The sequence below is a fragment of the Mchenga conophoros genome, linkage group LG15 (genome assembly GCF_057382185.1).
Source record: "Mchenga conophoros isolate Kocher_MC1m ecotype Shallow Benthic linkage group LG15, M_conophoros_male_GT1.1, whole genome shotgun sequence".
Classification (NCBI taxonomy): Eukaryota; Metazoa; Chordata; class Actinopteri; order Cichliformes; family Cichlidae; genus Mchenga; species Mchenga conophoros.
Genome location: NC_140540.1, coordinates 7,340,103 through 7,357,351, shown reverse-complemented (window position 1 = coordinate 7,357,351; position 17,249 = coordinate 7,340,103). Strand labels below are relative to the sequence as shown.

At 40.6% G+C, this 17,249-nt stretch overlaps 2 protein-coding genes across 2 annotated transcripts; one reads left to right on the top strand and one right to left on the bottom strand.

The window, feature by feature from the left end:
- Positions 1-1,984: 1,984 nt before the first annotated feature.
- Positions 1,985-3,427, bottom strand: LOC146557641 (uncharacterized). Its single transcript, XM_085247699.1, has one exon. It carries the CDS (start codon positions 3,425-3,427, stop codon positions 1,985-1,987), a length of 1,443 nt encoding a protein of 480 aa, XP_085103825.1.
- A 9,072-nt stretch (positions 3,428-12,499) lies between these two features.
- Positions 12,500-16,061, top strand: LOC146557640 (leukotriene B4 receptor 1-like). The gene is made up of 3 exons (XM_085247698.1): positions 12,500-12,523; positions 14,521-14,540; positions 15,188-16,061. Exons 1-3 carry the CDS (start codon positions 12,500-12,502, stop codon positions 16,059-16,061), a joined length of 918 nt encoding a protein of 305 aa, XP_085103824.1.
- The last annotated feature ends 1,188 nt before the right edge of the window (positions 16,062-17,249 follow it).

Below are 17,249 nucleotides of genomic sequence, written 5' to 3'. Positions count from 1 at the left end.
ACCTTAATTTATGGTATAATCTCCATTTTCTCTTTCTTTTTTTGCTTTTTTGCACATTAGTTTTTATGGAAATACGGAATGAGGGATTCTTTTCTTTTCTTGTTTTGGTTTTCTTTTTTCTCAATTCTTGTTTCTTTTTAAAGCATTCTATATCCAAGGATTATTGTTTTTTCTCTTAGTTATAGCATTGTCACTGCTATTAGCAGGGAGAGGGAAGGGGTGGGGGGGGGGTAGCTTTGTACTTACTGGGGTGCTGAACTGAATGTGGTTTTGGTGCAAGTGCCACCTCTCTCTCGTACAGCCAGAGAGAGCTGGCAGTTTACCTTCCATTGAAATACATTGAATGTATGGAAAACTCCCACAGAAGAGACTACAGCACTTATAGACAAACCAGTACTAGAGGCGGCAGGATTCCCAGAACCAATGTTTTATGGATTTTTCCTTATTACAGAGGTCACACATCTGAGATATGACACTTAATGTAGATGTTCAACAGGGACAACCCGAGGCCCTCCGCCACACTACCCAAAAATAAAGACTGGACTTTTTCATTGTGCAAGCAACTGTACATAGAAGTTAGAACTTTTATTGTCAAAGTTATAATATTTTACAGTTTTGGTTAATTTTTGGTTACAGGCAAACTTTTTGTATGAGCTTGTATGGTGTGATGGTTAAAACAATTCAACTGTAGGAAAATATAAAATGTTAATCTAAATATCATTGAGTGCAGTATAAATGGATGCAGACATCTAAATTCATAAAAAAAAACCCACTAACATTATAATATTGGTTCTTTTCTTTTATGTTAGCACTGAAAAACATTCAAATATGTTGTGTTACAAAAATGCAAAATTCAAAACGTTCTCACATGCAAACAAAATAAACATATTCAAAACACATAAAATTTTGTCTGCCTTGTCAATAAAATAAAAATTAGAAGAAAAAAAACTACTAGATTAATTCCATCACGGGCTCAAAGCAAAAAGATGAAGCACAACAACAGGCTTCATGCAGGTCCTCAGGAATCTGCAACCCCAACCCGTTCTCACTCCCAAAGCGTAACATTTTACGCTAGGTGACAAATCGTCACCATATTACGCTTTCGGCTACCCACCACGTTCCTAAATGACGACCTCGGAAAAAAGAGGACATATGAGAACCGTCTGGACTGAATCTACACATGTTCGCTCTTTTTCTTCAAATCGCTTAGAAACACGCTATTTAACATCATTAAAGACCTGGTTAGGTTTAGGGCTGGAATACAGGGCTGGAACGTCTATTACCGCGGGAGTGTCATTCACTGGATTCCAGCCATAACCCGCCGCGTACCATAAGAACGCCGAAGGTCTCCTTTCGCGTTCCTCAGGAACGCCGCGGGACGTGACAAAACGTCGACATGTTACGCCTCGGGAGTGAGAACGCTCTGGCAACCCACTCTGATCTTGTCAGAGATTTACAGTTAACAAACAGTCAGGTGAATAAACAACAATGAGACACTTGTGTAGGTTAACGTGCTGCACGGGTGAAAAGCTCAGAGCAAATCACACCGAACTGAAGTATTCATTTATTTTTATAGGTTACATCGTCAATATGCAAATATAATCACATTTCCTGTTACGCAGGTCCTGATGTCTGTCTGCATGCAAGCTGTGTGTGTGTGTGTGTCACAGAGTATGTGTGTTGCAGGTCAATTTCTAAGAATAATATAATGCAAGTCAACTTCTGCGGATATGTATTTCTGTGCTGGTCTCTTGTCAGTGTCACAGGGTCAGCTTCCTGTTTCTACAGAAAACTGTCTGGTGAAATATGTATAACATAACTTTTGAAGCATAAGCAAATAAAACAATAAAAACTCCCTAACATTCCTCCCTGTTGTTACCGTATTTCACCACTTCAATCATACTTTATTATCAGCTAACAATCACTTGCTTCTTATAACATTTTCAATTGTAGCATCATTCAGTATGTGTGAGAGTGTGTGTTCCTATACTAAATCTTCTTGTGGCAGTCCAACATAGGTGATCACTGTGGCCTGTACCATTTTGTCAATCATCGATCTGATACAGGGTAGAATGCAAGTTGAGAACATGCAAAGCAATAAAAGAAGAACTCCTATCAAGACAAGTCCTTTGATCATGAGGGTCCTCCAGCTGCCGCTCAGCAGCCAGGTCAGCCAATCTTCTGTGTTCATGACATAGTCTTGTTGCTGTGCATTACTCAGTTGTCGTAACTTCTCCAGGGCGGTGGTCATGGTCAAAGAATGCACGTTATCTGGAATATAGGTGCAGCAAGTGGTGTTGAATAAGACACAGAGGCCCCCTCTCTCAGCGAGAATCATGTCCAGGGCGACTCTGTGTTGCATGACCACTATTCTGATCGCGTCGATTTCCTCATTCTGAGCCTTGTTTATCCATGTTGAGCTGTTCAGGAAAAGTCCAAATCGGTAGTCAAGAGTCTCGATTCTTAGCATGTTTTTTCCATTCCCGATCCATGGGAAAAGTGAGTGCAGGACTTTCTGTCCGGTGGTCCACAACTTGAACTCCGCTGGCACATCACTGCCCCAGATTGGATCATGAGGTTGCACGTCATCAGTGCTCCTCTTGCGTCTTGGTTGGTCCTGATGGAATATTCTGAATGTGCGGTCTGACACTAAAATTGGGGCGCAGAGTCCGGTGCTGTTGGGTGGGATGGTGAAGTATGTCTTTGAGCCACATGCCCAAGCTGTACCCTGCACCCAATATGTGCCATTCAGGAAGCTTATCCGTGCCTTTCTGTCCTGCGGCATGCGGAAAGTCTGGGAGCAGTTTTGGTGCATCCCCAGCTTTCTGTTGCCGTATGCGAAGGTGAAACACATTGGATGTTGTATTCCTGGTTCCCTCCTGACGTTGAAAGATTTTCCCTTGTCATTGGTCGCATTCAGGTGTACCCAGTATCGGTCATCACAGCTGTAGTTCCAGTCTGAGATCTCTGGTGTACAGAACACTACCTCATTAGGTTTATAGTTGATCAGTGTTCCATTACACCGTCGCAGGTCGATTTTTGTGACTTGTCTTTTTAACTCCAACTTGAAGGCGAAGATGTCTTCGGGGGAACATGTTCCGCTGGTGGCCTTGTAGAATATACATAGGGCTTCGGAAAGGCTGGGTGATTTTCCATATAGGGTGGCTTGCATTGCTGTTGTTGGGAGGTGTGAACAGACGTAGCAGCCAGTGTGGTTGTCTTCTGTATGTACTCGGTTGTAGACGTACCGGTACCAGGCATTGTTCAGCCAGGGGTGGTTATGCTCTTTATCCATATCCTTCAGGTGTAAGTTGTCATATGACCATTTCTTCTGCAGGTGGTGCTGTGGGTCCTTGTCTCTCCAGGTGAGTATCAGTAGGCTCACTAGGAGCGCAATGCCAGTCATTATGAGGACAAGGTTCTTCATGATGACCAGGCACACCCGGGCTCCAGGTGAGTAGACCACTGGCGAGAAGACAAAAGGGCGGGATATACCCAAACAGCCCTTTCCTCCACCAGGGAACACCTAGGAGTCGGGGGAACCGGCGTCTATGCTTGTGTTGTCACTCACTTTTTTGCAGTGGCTTCGGTGGATCCAATCACCTGGTTGCAACCTGCAAAACACTGGAGAGAATCTCTTTATTCTCAAATAATTTAGTCATCCACTCTGCTAGGGTGGTTTCTCTTATAGACTTATTAATAGGCTCACTAGTGAGAGGCATTGGAAAAAAGGTCTCCCGTGAAGTGCTTAGGGAGGATATCTGACATTCCCCCCTTTCGACACACGTGCTGTTCCGTGTGTCGCTAATGCTGCTGTCTAGTGTAGGGATGTTGGCAGTACTGGTTTGCCATTACAGGTCAGTAAGTCATTGTGTAGTTCTGCTCCACACTTTAGCCATTTCTTACGCTCTGCAATAGGTGCGGCTTTCTGTTCGTCTTTAAGTACATCAAGTGGTATCCCTCTGTAGGACCTACAGCCATTTTTCATCCACAGCGTTTTTTAATATTAGGCCATTTTCACTGTGTTGAATAGAATATAGCCAAACCTTCCAACCCTTTTTTTTCCTTTTTTCTTTAGAATTGCCGTCTCCGTTTATTAGATTAGCTTAAAGTGGCTAAGCTACAAACCGCCATCCACATGAGGTCCTAGAGCCATAAATCGCCCCATTGAAACCCATTATAAACGCTATTTTTCACTGCAGGATTTATACCGTTAACATCTGGGTGATGGCTTAGGTTTCGTTTTTGTTTTGGAGAAGAGGCCTTAGAATTGTAATTTTTTTATTTGTCCACCGGGTGGTGCCCTTGCTCCACATTTGACCCCGGGCTGGAAAACAGCGGGCTGCTTAGAGAGACCTGCGGGAAATGAAGCCTCATTTCCGGCGTGCAGCAGCGACTTCGCCCGCTGATCGGGCGGGACCATTTTCGGTCCCTAGGACCGTGAGAGGGTGCTTTTTTTTTTTTTTAGTCAACAGGAAATGACGTATTTGTTGTCACGTGGTATCGGGTGTGTGCTGGAAAAAGGGGTCCCCGGTGATCGTGCCCCGGTAATCGTCGCGACTTACCCCGGCAAGATGCACTTATTTCGGCCTAGAGGAGGAGCATTTGCCGCCTGGAGACCATTTTCTGGTACTGAAAAAAAAAATAAAAGGCGATCGAAATGACTGTTGGTGCCAATCTTTAGTCCATCTAAAGGCCTAATTTTAATAACAATTGAATATTACCTCAAATGTTTTTTTTGGAAAATATTCAAGTTTTTTGTTTTTTGGGGCAAAAAAAGCAGTGCGCTCATGTGACGAAACCGGGATATAAAGGGTTAAAATCCGCGAAATGTAATTAAAACTTGACATGAATATTTCAAGGAGAAGTAGGTCTAAAAGATTGGCTAATTTAAAGTGGAATAAAATATTAATATATAAATTTTTTATAGCACTTTTTATGGCGTGGTCGATTAGGACCGATAGTGTGTGCATTTTATGAAATGCGCTCCTGCAAAAAAAATAAAAGGCGATCGAAATGACTGTTGGTGCCAATCTTTAGTCCATCCAAAGGCCTAATTAAAAGTACAATAAAATATAACTTTCAAATGTATTTTATGGAAAATATTTAATTTTTTTCGCCAAAAACGGCCGTGCGCTCATGTGACAAAACCGGGATATAGAGTGTTAAGGTTCAAAATATTGGGGATGGAGACAAGAGAAAAAACCACAATAACAACACTGGTCCGGCCGGGTTGAGTCAAACGATGATTTAATGATCACACACGTGGGAGATGGACACTGATGCAGACAGCCTCAAAATCTCAAAATGGTGGAGCATTGCTCAAACTTTTATAACCTCTGGTGCCTCCACCTTATCATAAAAAGCCTAAACATTCACATGCTCTCTCTCACACAGCGCCTAAGCTACGACCTTGGCTCCCTGTTTATCTGCTCCTGCTGAAATGGGGCAGAAAACTCCAGCACACTCTGTTCTCTTCTACTCAGACAAATTAGACAATAACCTTCTGCGAACAGTATTTCTTATAACTCAGCAATATAATGCATCATAAAACAATATCATTCATTCACAACAAGTCAGCAATTTAATGTAATGCAAATCAGTTTAACTAATGCAATAGTTATCAGCTTCTTCTAATTCAGGAGAATAATGCAAACTAAAACTACATAATAATTCACAATCTTTAATTAGGGGTATAACATGGCATAAAATAATATCATAATTTTACAATTCCCCCTGATGAGGTCATTAGAATAATGACCTCACAAACACCCTGTAGCCCAGTGTGGCCGGGTTCATCTCTTCTCACTCCTGAGGTCCTTTGTCCCCCTGAGGGGCAAACCATATGTAAGATGATCTCTGTGTTTGCGCAAGTCAGGTGCAAGACAAACTATTACTACAAGGATAGCAGGTCCAGATGACACTCCCCTGTTCTCCCACAGCTTTATTTGGTGTTCCCTTATACCATTCAGACGTAGACTAGAACCTCTGTCCGAAGAGCTCTTAACCTTTATTTTATTGCTGCAGCTACCAGTGTCGTCCAGTTGGGTGATCCTCTGCTCTTAATTCTTCAACCTTAGGGGTTAGACAACCCTTCAGTCGTAACACAGATCAGGGGATTATTCTGCTCCGATTTCAAACAACGATCTGTGTATTCTCCAGAAAAAGGAACAGGAATGGTAAATGGTAAATGGCCTGTATTTATATAGCGCCTTACTAGTCCCTAAGGACCCCAAAGCGCTTTACATATCCAGTCATCCACCCATTCACACACACATTCACACACTGATGATGGTAAGCTACATTGGAGCCACAGCCACCCTGGGGCGCACTGACAGAGGCGAGGCTGCCGGACACTGGCGCCACCGGGCCCTCTGACCAGGAAGGTGTCCCCTTTTTGCCCAAAAGCCTCTCGAGCTTCGTTGGTCTGGTGTTCCCGGATTTCCGCCAACCCCTTCATGGTTATTGCTGTGTTTATGGGATCCATCCTTTTGTGGTGACTAGCTGGAGCCCAAACGCCATGACCCTTGGACCCAGTTGATGTCTCGGCAGTCACTGTGTCTGACTCTGCTACGGAGGATCCTCGCATCTCTGTGACCTCGTCTGGTGTCTGTTCCTTTCTCTGTAAGAGACAGAAAACCAAAACACCTCTCTTCCTAACCCTAATAATCTAATGTTATTATCTACTGACCCTCTAGTGATTCAGAATTGGTCTAAAACATTCAGAATGTCCCAGGGACTTATTCTAATCATATCTTATGTGTGTGTAAGCATGTTTGCATTTAGCCCTCCGCACTCAAGGCATTTCTTACACTTTATCAGTCCGGACAGTCACGCCGAACGAAGCTTCTGACCTTCAAAAGGCCGAGTGCCAACTCGTTATAAGCACATTTGCAAGGTGTGTCTGAAAATTATTGAAACCCCTCTTTTTAACAAAAGACAAAAAATTAACAAATCTTCTAAACGCTATTCAGTTCATTTCAATGAGTAATGATTAAACATGAAAGTGATAGTTTATGCTTTTTCACTGATTCTCTAAAAGGTCCGTCTTCTCGGACCGCTATTAGCTTAAGCTTTACCATTCCTAAATTATTAAAGACACAAATGAAGTTATAAAATGTTCAAATAATCCTGGTTTGATGTTAAAGCTCAACCTTCCCCCCCTTTTTTGACACATTCCAATGTGTCAAATCAACGGAGCTAGAACATTCAAAAAAAAAAGTTAGGCAGCTACAAAGTTTCCCAGACTCTTAAGGTGATCCGCGTGTAACGTTCTGACTCAGGTATTTAATATTTTAATAAATCTCGTTTAATTAACTGCCACTATTTAAACTAACCTTAAAGACATAATTTAAGAAAAGATCACAAAGAATAACATGATATCAGTGTTTTGTAAGCGCGTGCGGCCTTCTATGCTCGAAGCCTTTCCCCTCAATAGATCAGTCAGACATTCGCGCTGACTGTAGCTTTTAACCCTTACTAACTTGAGCACAACTCCACAATGAGCAACAAGTTGCAATATGTATAAAAATGATCATGGTTACACCTGCAATGAAAAATTATATCATTATCCTAACACCTGTAAATGGAAGATTCATCAGAAGTTATAACAATCACAGGAACACAGATGTTAGTATAAGGTCAAAAGCTTCAATAAATGATCATCGATGCAATGCTTGTTGCATGATTCTCATACAATAATAATGCTGACATTGAAAATAACAGTATAACACCCCCTTTTGTCCCGTTTCACTTGACACCTAAACGTTTATAAATGCCTCTTTAATTCTTGATTTTATTTCCCCCTTTTCTCCCCTTACTGACCACAGCAGGGGGATCTTAGTTTTGAATCAGCCATGAATCCAGCTCACCTGATTCATCAGTGAGCTCCACCATCACTGGCGTCTGACAGGGTGGCGCTGCATACTCTTCCTTTAATATCACTATTTTCAACCTGTTAATGAGAGTGTTTAAACCTGAAGTCGACTACGTCCACAACAAGTCAATACAGCTGTAAATGTGGCCAATTATCAATCTATTACCAATCAATAACAACAGATAACTTCTATTTTATGCATGCTTTTAATCAACCACTCACCCAGAGGATCTCCAATCCCAGGAAATGCCTTCTCCTCCTTTAATGAGTCTGTCCTCCTTCCATGCCCTGGTAATTGGTCCATCCAGAGCCATATGATCTCAAATATACATACGACAAGCCAAACCACACCTTGGTCACACCAACCCCTTTCCACCCCCAAGATGTCCAATGCCATCCTAGTATGGACTGTCAAAAGTGGCTTTAACGCTGACTGTTCTGACAATCCATTTTATAACGTTCCTGGTCAGATTTGCCAATCTCTGCACCAGAGTTTTAAACGTTTCGCCATTTTCATTAGGTTTTATCTTTTATTTAGTTTCGACTCCAGATTTTCAATTTTTTGCCAGTTGTAATTAGTTTTTACCAATTCTTTGCTAGTTTAGTCTAGTTTTTATTTTCTGAAAATCCTTAGTTTCAATTTAGTTTTATTTGTGTTTTGCAAAAGTTAAGTGTAACAAAATCTCAGTTCCATCATATCAGTCATGCTCTTCTAATTATCCTTGGGTGTTGAGACTAATAACTATTAACTCTTGCCGCACCGAGTGGTCCTAATTTTGGTTGAAGTCAATTGATAACCTTTTGAAGGCGATTGTTTCACACCTTTATTTAGATGTCCCAGTCCTGTTATCTCGGGATACATCACGCTGCCTTATCTGGGGTTAGCTATTTTCTTGGGATGCGAGTTAAGTGGGTGAGCTCTTCAACGAGGGGGAGCGTGCTCCCCCTGATGAGGTCTTCTAGGTAAGCTAGGTTAACCTTCTTGTGTGAGCTTTTCAAGTGCACTTTTAAGGTTTGTGGGATTTTTTGTTTTATAAATGTCCCTCAAGACCCCCTGATGACCCAGTAATTCATTTTTGCGCACTGTAGTACACATTTAGTTTTTTGCTTGTAGCTCTCATACTCTACTTGCCACTCCTCTAAGTCCTGATGTTTCTTAGAGAGGACAACAGTACCTTTAAAATTATGTCACATGTGTGGGGGTGTGGCCTTGCCAATTGTTTTTCCCACCTTTTCAAAATGGCTGGCGTGCCCACAAGCATATTTTATGGAAGAGAGAAAGGTAAGCTTGATATTTACATTTAAAATGTTTTGTTAAACTCAGATTTTTATTTTATTCAAAAAATAAACATCTGGTAAATAATTTCAGGGGTCTTTAAGAATTAGGCTCATTTACTTTCACAGGGAACATGACTAATTTATTAATGTGTGCTCTACACATTGGGACTTTATATTTATATTTATTTCACTTTTTCCTAATACCCAACTTTTGACAAAGGCGGAGAGAATTCTTAACACAATTATTAAGGGAGATTCAAACATAGATTTTTCAAAATATGAGAGGGTCAGGACCCACTAAAAGCCACAGAGAAGATTATCGAGATGCAGTGGCAGATGTAATAGAGAAAGACACAGGGCCACCTGAAATCTGTCATCCTATCTGGTGCAAAACCAACATGTAGTAGAATCTGGAATTTTGATTTTGAGTTAAAAATAAAATATGGGTAAAATGCAGAAATCTTTTCCAGTAAAGTAAAAAAAAAAAAAAGTGTCGCAATTATAGTTGAATCCATAACACCTAATTGTTTCTACGAGATCACGTCGTTGCTGAGAGTTATCAGTGATCTCAATGTGTGAAAAGAACTCACAGTATCTGGGGTTTAAGCTCCTCTTGGCTGAGAAACCTGGGACAAACATGTGAACAAGACCTGAATAATACCAGTAATGAAGACTTCTCTCCAAAGATCAATAAAAGGAAGCCCCAATCTGATGAGAGTCTAGCAAAATATGGTTCACTCCACTTGCCTGAAATGGTTAGCAGTCCAAGGCATTTCAGTTGTAGAATGATTGGGTACAACAATGAAACAGATGTGAGATGAGGGAAGTGCCAAATGTTCCTTTGTGTCTCCAAATAAAATCAGTACTTCCTCAGATATCCTAAATAAATTGACTTTTGTGAAATAGACAGTTCAGTGCCATCACCTATTCCTAAACCAATAGTTTACAGCTAGTGAAGTGTCAGTGACTTCTGGGTTGGTCCCTGATCTTCATCTTATGAGATTGTTATTTTAATAACACTTGATTCATTTAAAAGAAAAAAAAGAAAAAAAGAAAAAAAGAAAAAACGAAAATATTTTCTCCCTGTTTTTTCTTATTCTCTGGGTCTCAGGAGGACATTACGTCCCTCTCCACTACAAGACTCTTGTTATGTCTACAAAACAGTCATATTAAAATCATCCTCAATTCTATTCTGGCGCTGTCTCCCGACTTTTCCTGACCTGATTCTGCGCGTGAACGGAGCAGCAACACAGACGACTCGACTAACGTACTACCTTAATTTCACTATAGCAGGGCACGCACACATCAATGCAACCAAACACATTTTGCTATAAATCTAGTTAATTTTAGTTAGTTTTGTGAACATTCAGTACAGTTTTAGTTAGTATTTCTTTCTTTTCTTTTTTTTTTTTTTTTTTTGAAGTTAAGTTGTTGTCCTGCAACCCAGAGGGTTTATTTGTTAGTAGTGGATAAACTTTATTGTGTAACGGCGGGTGTATGTTAAGTTTCACTGCTTTAAACTTGCTGGAAAATCTTCACGTGTTCATGGGTGTAAGCTGTTTCTTCATTGCGTGTATGTGCGTTTGTACATGGGCTAATTTAACGTTTTTTCTCAAACGAGGCATTTTTCTAGCACGTGCCTCTCTCTCACATTTCTCTGCTTGTGTGTGTTTTTGTTTCACCTTCTTGTTGTGATGCTCCAGGCGCCTTCCCAATCTCCACAAGTCTGTTGGCCGCAATTTTATATGTAAAACTTCTCTTAATTTCTCCTTTAATTCTCTGCTAGCTGCTGTCTTTTCCACAGCTGCTGATTCTTGCTGATTTTGTGTCCATTACTATAATTTTGCTTCGGCCGCCGTGCTTGTGGGGGCAGTTGGTCCAGCCCCATAGCCACCTGTATCAACACACTGAGAGATTTATTTAATATCATTTTCATCACTGTTAAATAGACTAGCAGGCAAGACGCCCACCTTTGCACTGCAGACTACTTAACAGCTTATTTGTAGTATCATAATCAGCAAAATCAGCGTTTTACTTACAGGCATGTATCATTGTTTGCAAATCAAAATTAACTAATGCAATAGTTATCAGCTTCTTCTAATTCAGGAGAATAATGCAAACTAAAACTACATAATAATTCACAATCTTTAATTAGGGGTATAACATGGCATAAAATAATATCATAATTTTACAAGAGGGTTAAAATCCGCGAAATGTAATTAAAACTTGACATGAATATTTCAAGGAGAAGTAGGTCTAAAAGATTGGCTAATTTAAAGTGGAAAAAATATTAATGTATAATCTTTTTATAGCACTTTTTATGGCGTGGTCGATTTTTGGCTCTAGGACCTCATAAGGGGTACTTTTTTTTAGACTTACCAAGGGGTATTAGATGTGAGGTTTCAGACATCAAAGTCTGTACAGGTTGCTGTGCTGCCTTCTTTGCTGCTCGGTCTGCAAAGTTATTGCCTTCAGTAATTTCTGAATTATCTTTTTTGGTGTGCAACGCATATTGACTGTCAGTGTGAATATTTATATATTTCTATTTCTCGACCTTTGCGCAGCATGCACGTATGATAGCCGCTAGTTCTGCACTCTGTGCTGAAAAAGAGGAAATAAGGGCTTTCGCTTCTAAAACAGTAGGCTGCAGTGTACTAAAAATGTCTGGTCGGGGTTTCATTTTTTCAGTTCGCTTCTGCATACAGCTGTGTTCGGCACCATCTACTACCGCAGGAAGGAGAGTGCTTGTCACAGTCAGGCAAAGCTAAAGCTGTGCTTGTTTGCAGGGCAAGTTTTAAGTCAATAAATGCTTTGTCTGCCTCTGGTGTCCATTCTATTTCATCTTTCAGAGCTAAGTGTTTGCCATAGATCAAGTTTTGCAAAGGTTGGGCAGTGCATATTCAGGTATCCAACATCTGCAAAAGTTGCAGAGACCTAAATAACTCATCATTTGTTGTTTGGTGACAGGCTTAGAAGCGTATTGTACAGCTACTTTTCTGCTGTCTAACAGCTGTCTGCCTTGTCCTGTCAGTCTGTGGCCAAGGTACATTACTTCTTGGCTCCACAAGTGCAATTTATGCTGTGAGACTTTATGGCCTTGCTCCGCTAGATGTTGCAAAACTGTCAGTGTGTTTGCTACGCAATTAGTCTGTGTGTAGCCTGTAATCAAAATATCATCAACGTATAGCAGGAATTTACCTGGGGCAGGAAGCATGCAAAATGACATGGGTTTTCTTAGAGCTTCTGCATAAAGAGTGGGGCTATTCTGGAATCCCTGAGGCAACCTTGTATAGGTATACTTCTGGTTGGCAAAAGTTACCAAAAAATCTATAGACATGCAGATGGATGAACCAGTCCAGCAGAATGAATGTAGGTTTGAATTTAACGACAGCATCATGTTTGAGGTCAAAGTCTGAGCCATGTGGACACCGATCTGGGTGGGTTCAACAAATATATACACATGAAATTGTCACCCGAAAAACACAGCAAACCTTCAAAAATAAACCAAAACATCAGAACTCAAAATACTGGGTCGAATCGACCCAGAACCGTGACAGAAATGTGCATAGAACAGCAATGCTTTTGTTAAAGGAAATTTGCTGCTGATTTTTGCAGTTAGCCATGTTAAATTTAAATTTATGTTTGAATGAGCATGCAAATGCCACATAAATGAGCCAAGGGTAACCCTTTTTTGAAACCCCTGCAGTTTTATTTTAACAGCCAGTTTTGCTGCTACATGCAGCTGTAGTCAATTTATTACACAAGCTCCTCCCCTCTCCTTGAACATGATCCCACATAGTTTTAATGGTAAATTATGTGTATTATACACATGAATGCTTAAAAAATTTGCACGAATAGCAGGATGGTAGCTGACACAAGTCCTCAGCAAGGAACAAGTGCCTTTTAATGAACACAACACGTAAACTTACATAATGCAGCAGGACGTTTCATGTGTGTTCATCAGTTCGCCATCTTAACTATATCGCTCAACAACATTTTGCTTCCTCTTTTTACAACAACACCAGTGGTGCAGTTTGGTTTCTAACACTACAGGAAACACAACAGGATTTAATGCAGTTTTATTAAGCACATTCTGTGTAAACAGAATTTGGTCACAAAACACACCTTGAGTCTCATTTAGTTTCTGTTCTGGGTTTTTTTTATATGATCATCAGATGGAGATGTCCTCATGTTAGTTCCATGTGTCTCAAAGTGCTTAAAAAGTAGAAAAGATCCAATAAATATAGCCATAAATATTTGAGTATAAAAATTAGTGTTTGATTTCTACTTCCAGGTGTTCTTACACTGGTGTTCTGTAGGAATCTATAGATTAAAAATAAAGATTCATGGAAAGAGCTATGCAAAAATCCTGAAACCATGAAGGCAAATGTTCAGCATTAAAGTTTCCTTTTTATTTGTTCCTATTCGACTACATCTTGTTCACCTGAGTGCACATGTATCACTATCAGTCGTTCCGTGTACAACACTGCCATCTGGCTTGCAGCAAGGAACAACTCAACATCTCCCACAGCGGTAAAGTCTACCTGCTTCCTGGCTGTGTCAGACCTGCTATGCATGCTGCTTGCTATTCAAGTGTGGTTTTACTCTTTCCTTTACAGCTGGACATTGCAGTAGCCGAGCAATGTAGCTCGGCTACTGCAATGTTTATACCGACTGTGATTTGTGAGTGTCCAGCATTATCTTCAGATGGTCTACATTGGGATGAAGTTAGATGAAGTTGAAGCAAGCAGGCTGCTGCTTCCACTCTGGCAGGTCACAATGATCCTGTCTATTCCTGTTTTAGTGTTTCTCCTGGTAAAAGATGAGCAATAACATGCTGCAAATCTCACTATTGCTCAAAGGGCCGGAGTGTGGCTTCGCTGTTGACAGGGTTCCTGATAGGATTTGGGTCATTTTATGTCATTGTTTTTGCATACATCAGTCTCTACAGAAACGTGCTGAGTATATATTATCATAGCAAAGTGATTGGGAGAAATACCACTGTCTGCATTTTACAGTGAGGCCAAGAGTTAAGTGACCAGCAGATGGCACACTATTTTTTTATAATTAAAATGATGTGTGTTCCTTTTAACATCTCATTGTTTCAATTATCCAACAACACAACCTTTTTTCTGGCTTTAATCAATTTTTATATTGATGACCCACCATGGAAGAACAGAATCCATGCAGTAATAGGATTTAGGACAGGACCCTCCAGACACTGGTGGTGGTGAAGATGAATGAGGCTGGATGGAGCTCTGGCTGAGGTGTCTAAGGTGGAGATTGGAAGGAGGTTGTTAAATGGAAAGGGATTCTGAAAAGGAGAATGACTGACAGCAACAACTGAAACCAGATGATCGGACTAGAGTAATGATTTCAGTATTGAGATTGAGTGTGGAAAAGTGGTAGTCATTAAAAGAACAGAAAAGCAGCCGAACATCCAGGAAAGCAGCAAGATGAGTGATTACAGGTCTTCCTTATTGAACTTTTGCATAAACTCCATTTGAATAGTAAAGGATGTGTACTACATGCATTAATACCTAAAGAATTCGCAAGAAGGGTTTGATGCAGTTTTATTGAGCACATTTTTGTGTGAACAACAGTTTGCAAAATAATCTCGCCTCAAGGTTTGTTTATGATCTGCTCCAGTGGTTTTAATTTCATGTTATCATCATATGGAGATGCCATTGTCTTAGTTTCATATTGTCAACTTCTGTTTCTTGAGTATAATCATGTCAAACTGACTGCAAAGAGCGTAACAAAATTGTTGTTTCCAAAGAATAAGAATAGAAAGCGGCATGACATGTAAAATCCTGCACTAAATGCAAATGTTATATTTAATTTGGCTTTTTGTTTTTTTGTCATTTGCATTGGCGTCACAGTGTCTTTGTTATTAGTTTCTGTTTCACTCATTTGACTGCACATTTATCATCATCTCTTTCTCGGTGCATGACATTGTTAGCAAACCTGCAGCATGGCACAACTCCACTCTACTGCGATTACCTTGAACATTTCCTCCACTCCTGGATATTTACCTCATTCTTTCTGGTCCAGTGGTGCACTTGGTGCGGTGGTGCTGTCCATCTGCTTCCTGCTGGGATTCCCTGGAAACATCGCTGTCATCATTCTCAAGCCAAACTGGAAGAACATGTCCAGTCTGAGTCAAAGTTTGATGCTGAACCTGGCTGTGTCAGACCTGCTCTGCACGCTTACCACACCAGTACTGATTTACTCTTTCTTCAAAAGCTGGACTTTAGGCCTGGTTTCTTGCAAACTCATAATGTACTTTATTTATTGCAGCATTTTTAGCAGCCTGCTGACTGTGACTGTGCTGAGTGTTCAGCGTTACCTTCAGGCAGTGTACCTTGAGAGGAGTTTACATGAGGTTAAAGCGTGGAAGCTGCTGGTTCCACTCTGGCTGGTTGTGATCATCCTGTCCACTCCTGCTTTAGTCTTTCAACAGCCGGTGGAAAAACTGCACCATTTAACATGCAGTAGTCAGTACGCCTCCAAGGGGCAGAGGATGGCTGTGGTGTTGACAGAGACTCTTGTAGGAACTGTGTCACTGTTTGCTATTGTTTTTTCATACATCAGTCTCTACAGAAAAGTAAATCAGGCCCCCTTGTTCAACAATCCACGGACCACCAGACTGATTACCAGCATTATTGTGACTTCTGTTGTCTTGTGGATCCCATATCGTACCGTAACTGTGCTGGGTGTGGCAGCTATTTACTCAAATGATGAGAACCTGCAGAAGATTTTTGAAGACAGCTGGCGCATACTTGGATCAGTAACATTTGTAAATAGTGCCGTGAATCCACTCCTGTATGCCTTTACTTCTAAGCGTTTGGCCACCTGCTGCGAAAAAATTACTCAACAGTTAATACAGAAGTTCAGAATTCCTTAAAATCTATATTTGTCAAGTGATGTCAGTGCAGAAGTAATATTTCGAAGGTGAAAGCTCTTTGGTGACGTGTTTTTCCTACTGTTACACACAGAGTGTGGTGCTCTCCATTTTAAAGCTGTTGGTGATTGGTGTAAATATAAAATTTTTAAGGTTAAGCAACATCTCAGCTGTGGAATTACATGTTTGTGGAAAAGAAATAAGGAAAAGCATTAAAAAGAATCAATGTACACATTAAATTGAATTCAGCATGCAAACTTTATATATTTACTTCATATATAATCTTCATATATAATCTTCATATATAATCTCAGTTTTCTTTTCATTTTTGTCATTTCTTGTTTTGTTTTTCTTTTCTTTCTGAATTCTTGTTTATTATTAAAGCCGATTCCCTCTCCCGCTCGCGGGGGGAGGGGAGTAGATTCGGCCGGATGGCTGCCCCACCTCAGTCGGCCTATGGAGGTATGTGGTAGGGCGTGGTCTGCGGTGACATGCAGGGAAGGCGGATGCACTTACACGGCATCTGCAATTATGCCCTGCCGACCTAAGTATTGTACTGGCTATTATTTTGTTGCAGCTTGGACCCAGCTGATGCTTTTACTTTGAAAGTTATAGAGCCACAAGGTGCGATAAATCAAGCGGTGTAAATTATACAGTAGAAGCGTGAGATTTTTAATGCACAGAGAGACAGTTAAGGAACGGGAACGAGAAAAAACGGCTGTTAAGGTGCAATTCTGAGTTGCAAGTGGTTCCTTAGCACCTGGTTGATGAGGGAACAAGGTTGTTAATGATTGCAATGATTTACAAGTTTCACTGTTATATGTTATGTAAGGTAAAGATAATTAATTGTTATTAATGAAAAAGGAAAAGGGCAAAAGTAACACACGGTTCGATTTACAAATGGTCCTGTATGCTGTAGCTCTTACAGTGTGTTCACATACACGGCTGTTTAATAAGAGGATTGTGAACCATCAGTTTGAGACACCATCTTTTCAACCGGGGACAGGGGGACTGTCCTCACCTGGCTTGTAACTGCCTCTTACTGTTTATCTTACTGAGGCAACTTTTATTCCTCATTTTATGACAGGCAAACCCCCACTGTCAATAAAGTCCCTACTTTACACAGTTGCACACCAGGAATTATAGCTAATCCAACTCATTTGGGATTCAGAGGTTGAGAGCTTTAAGGTC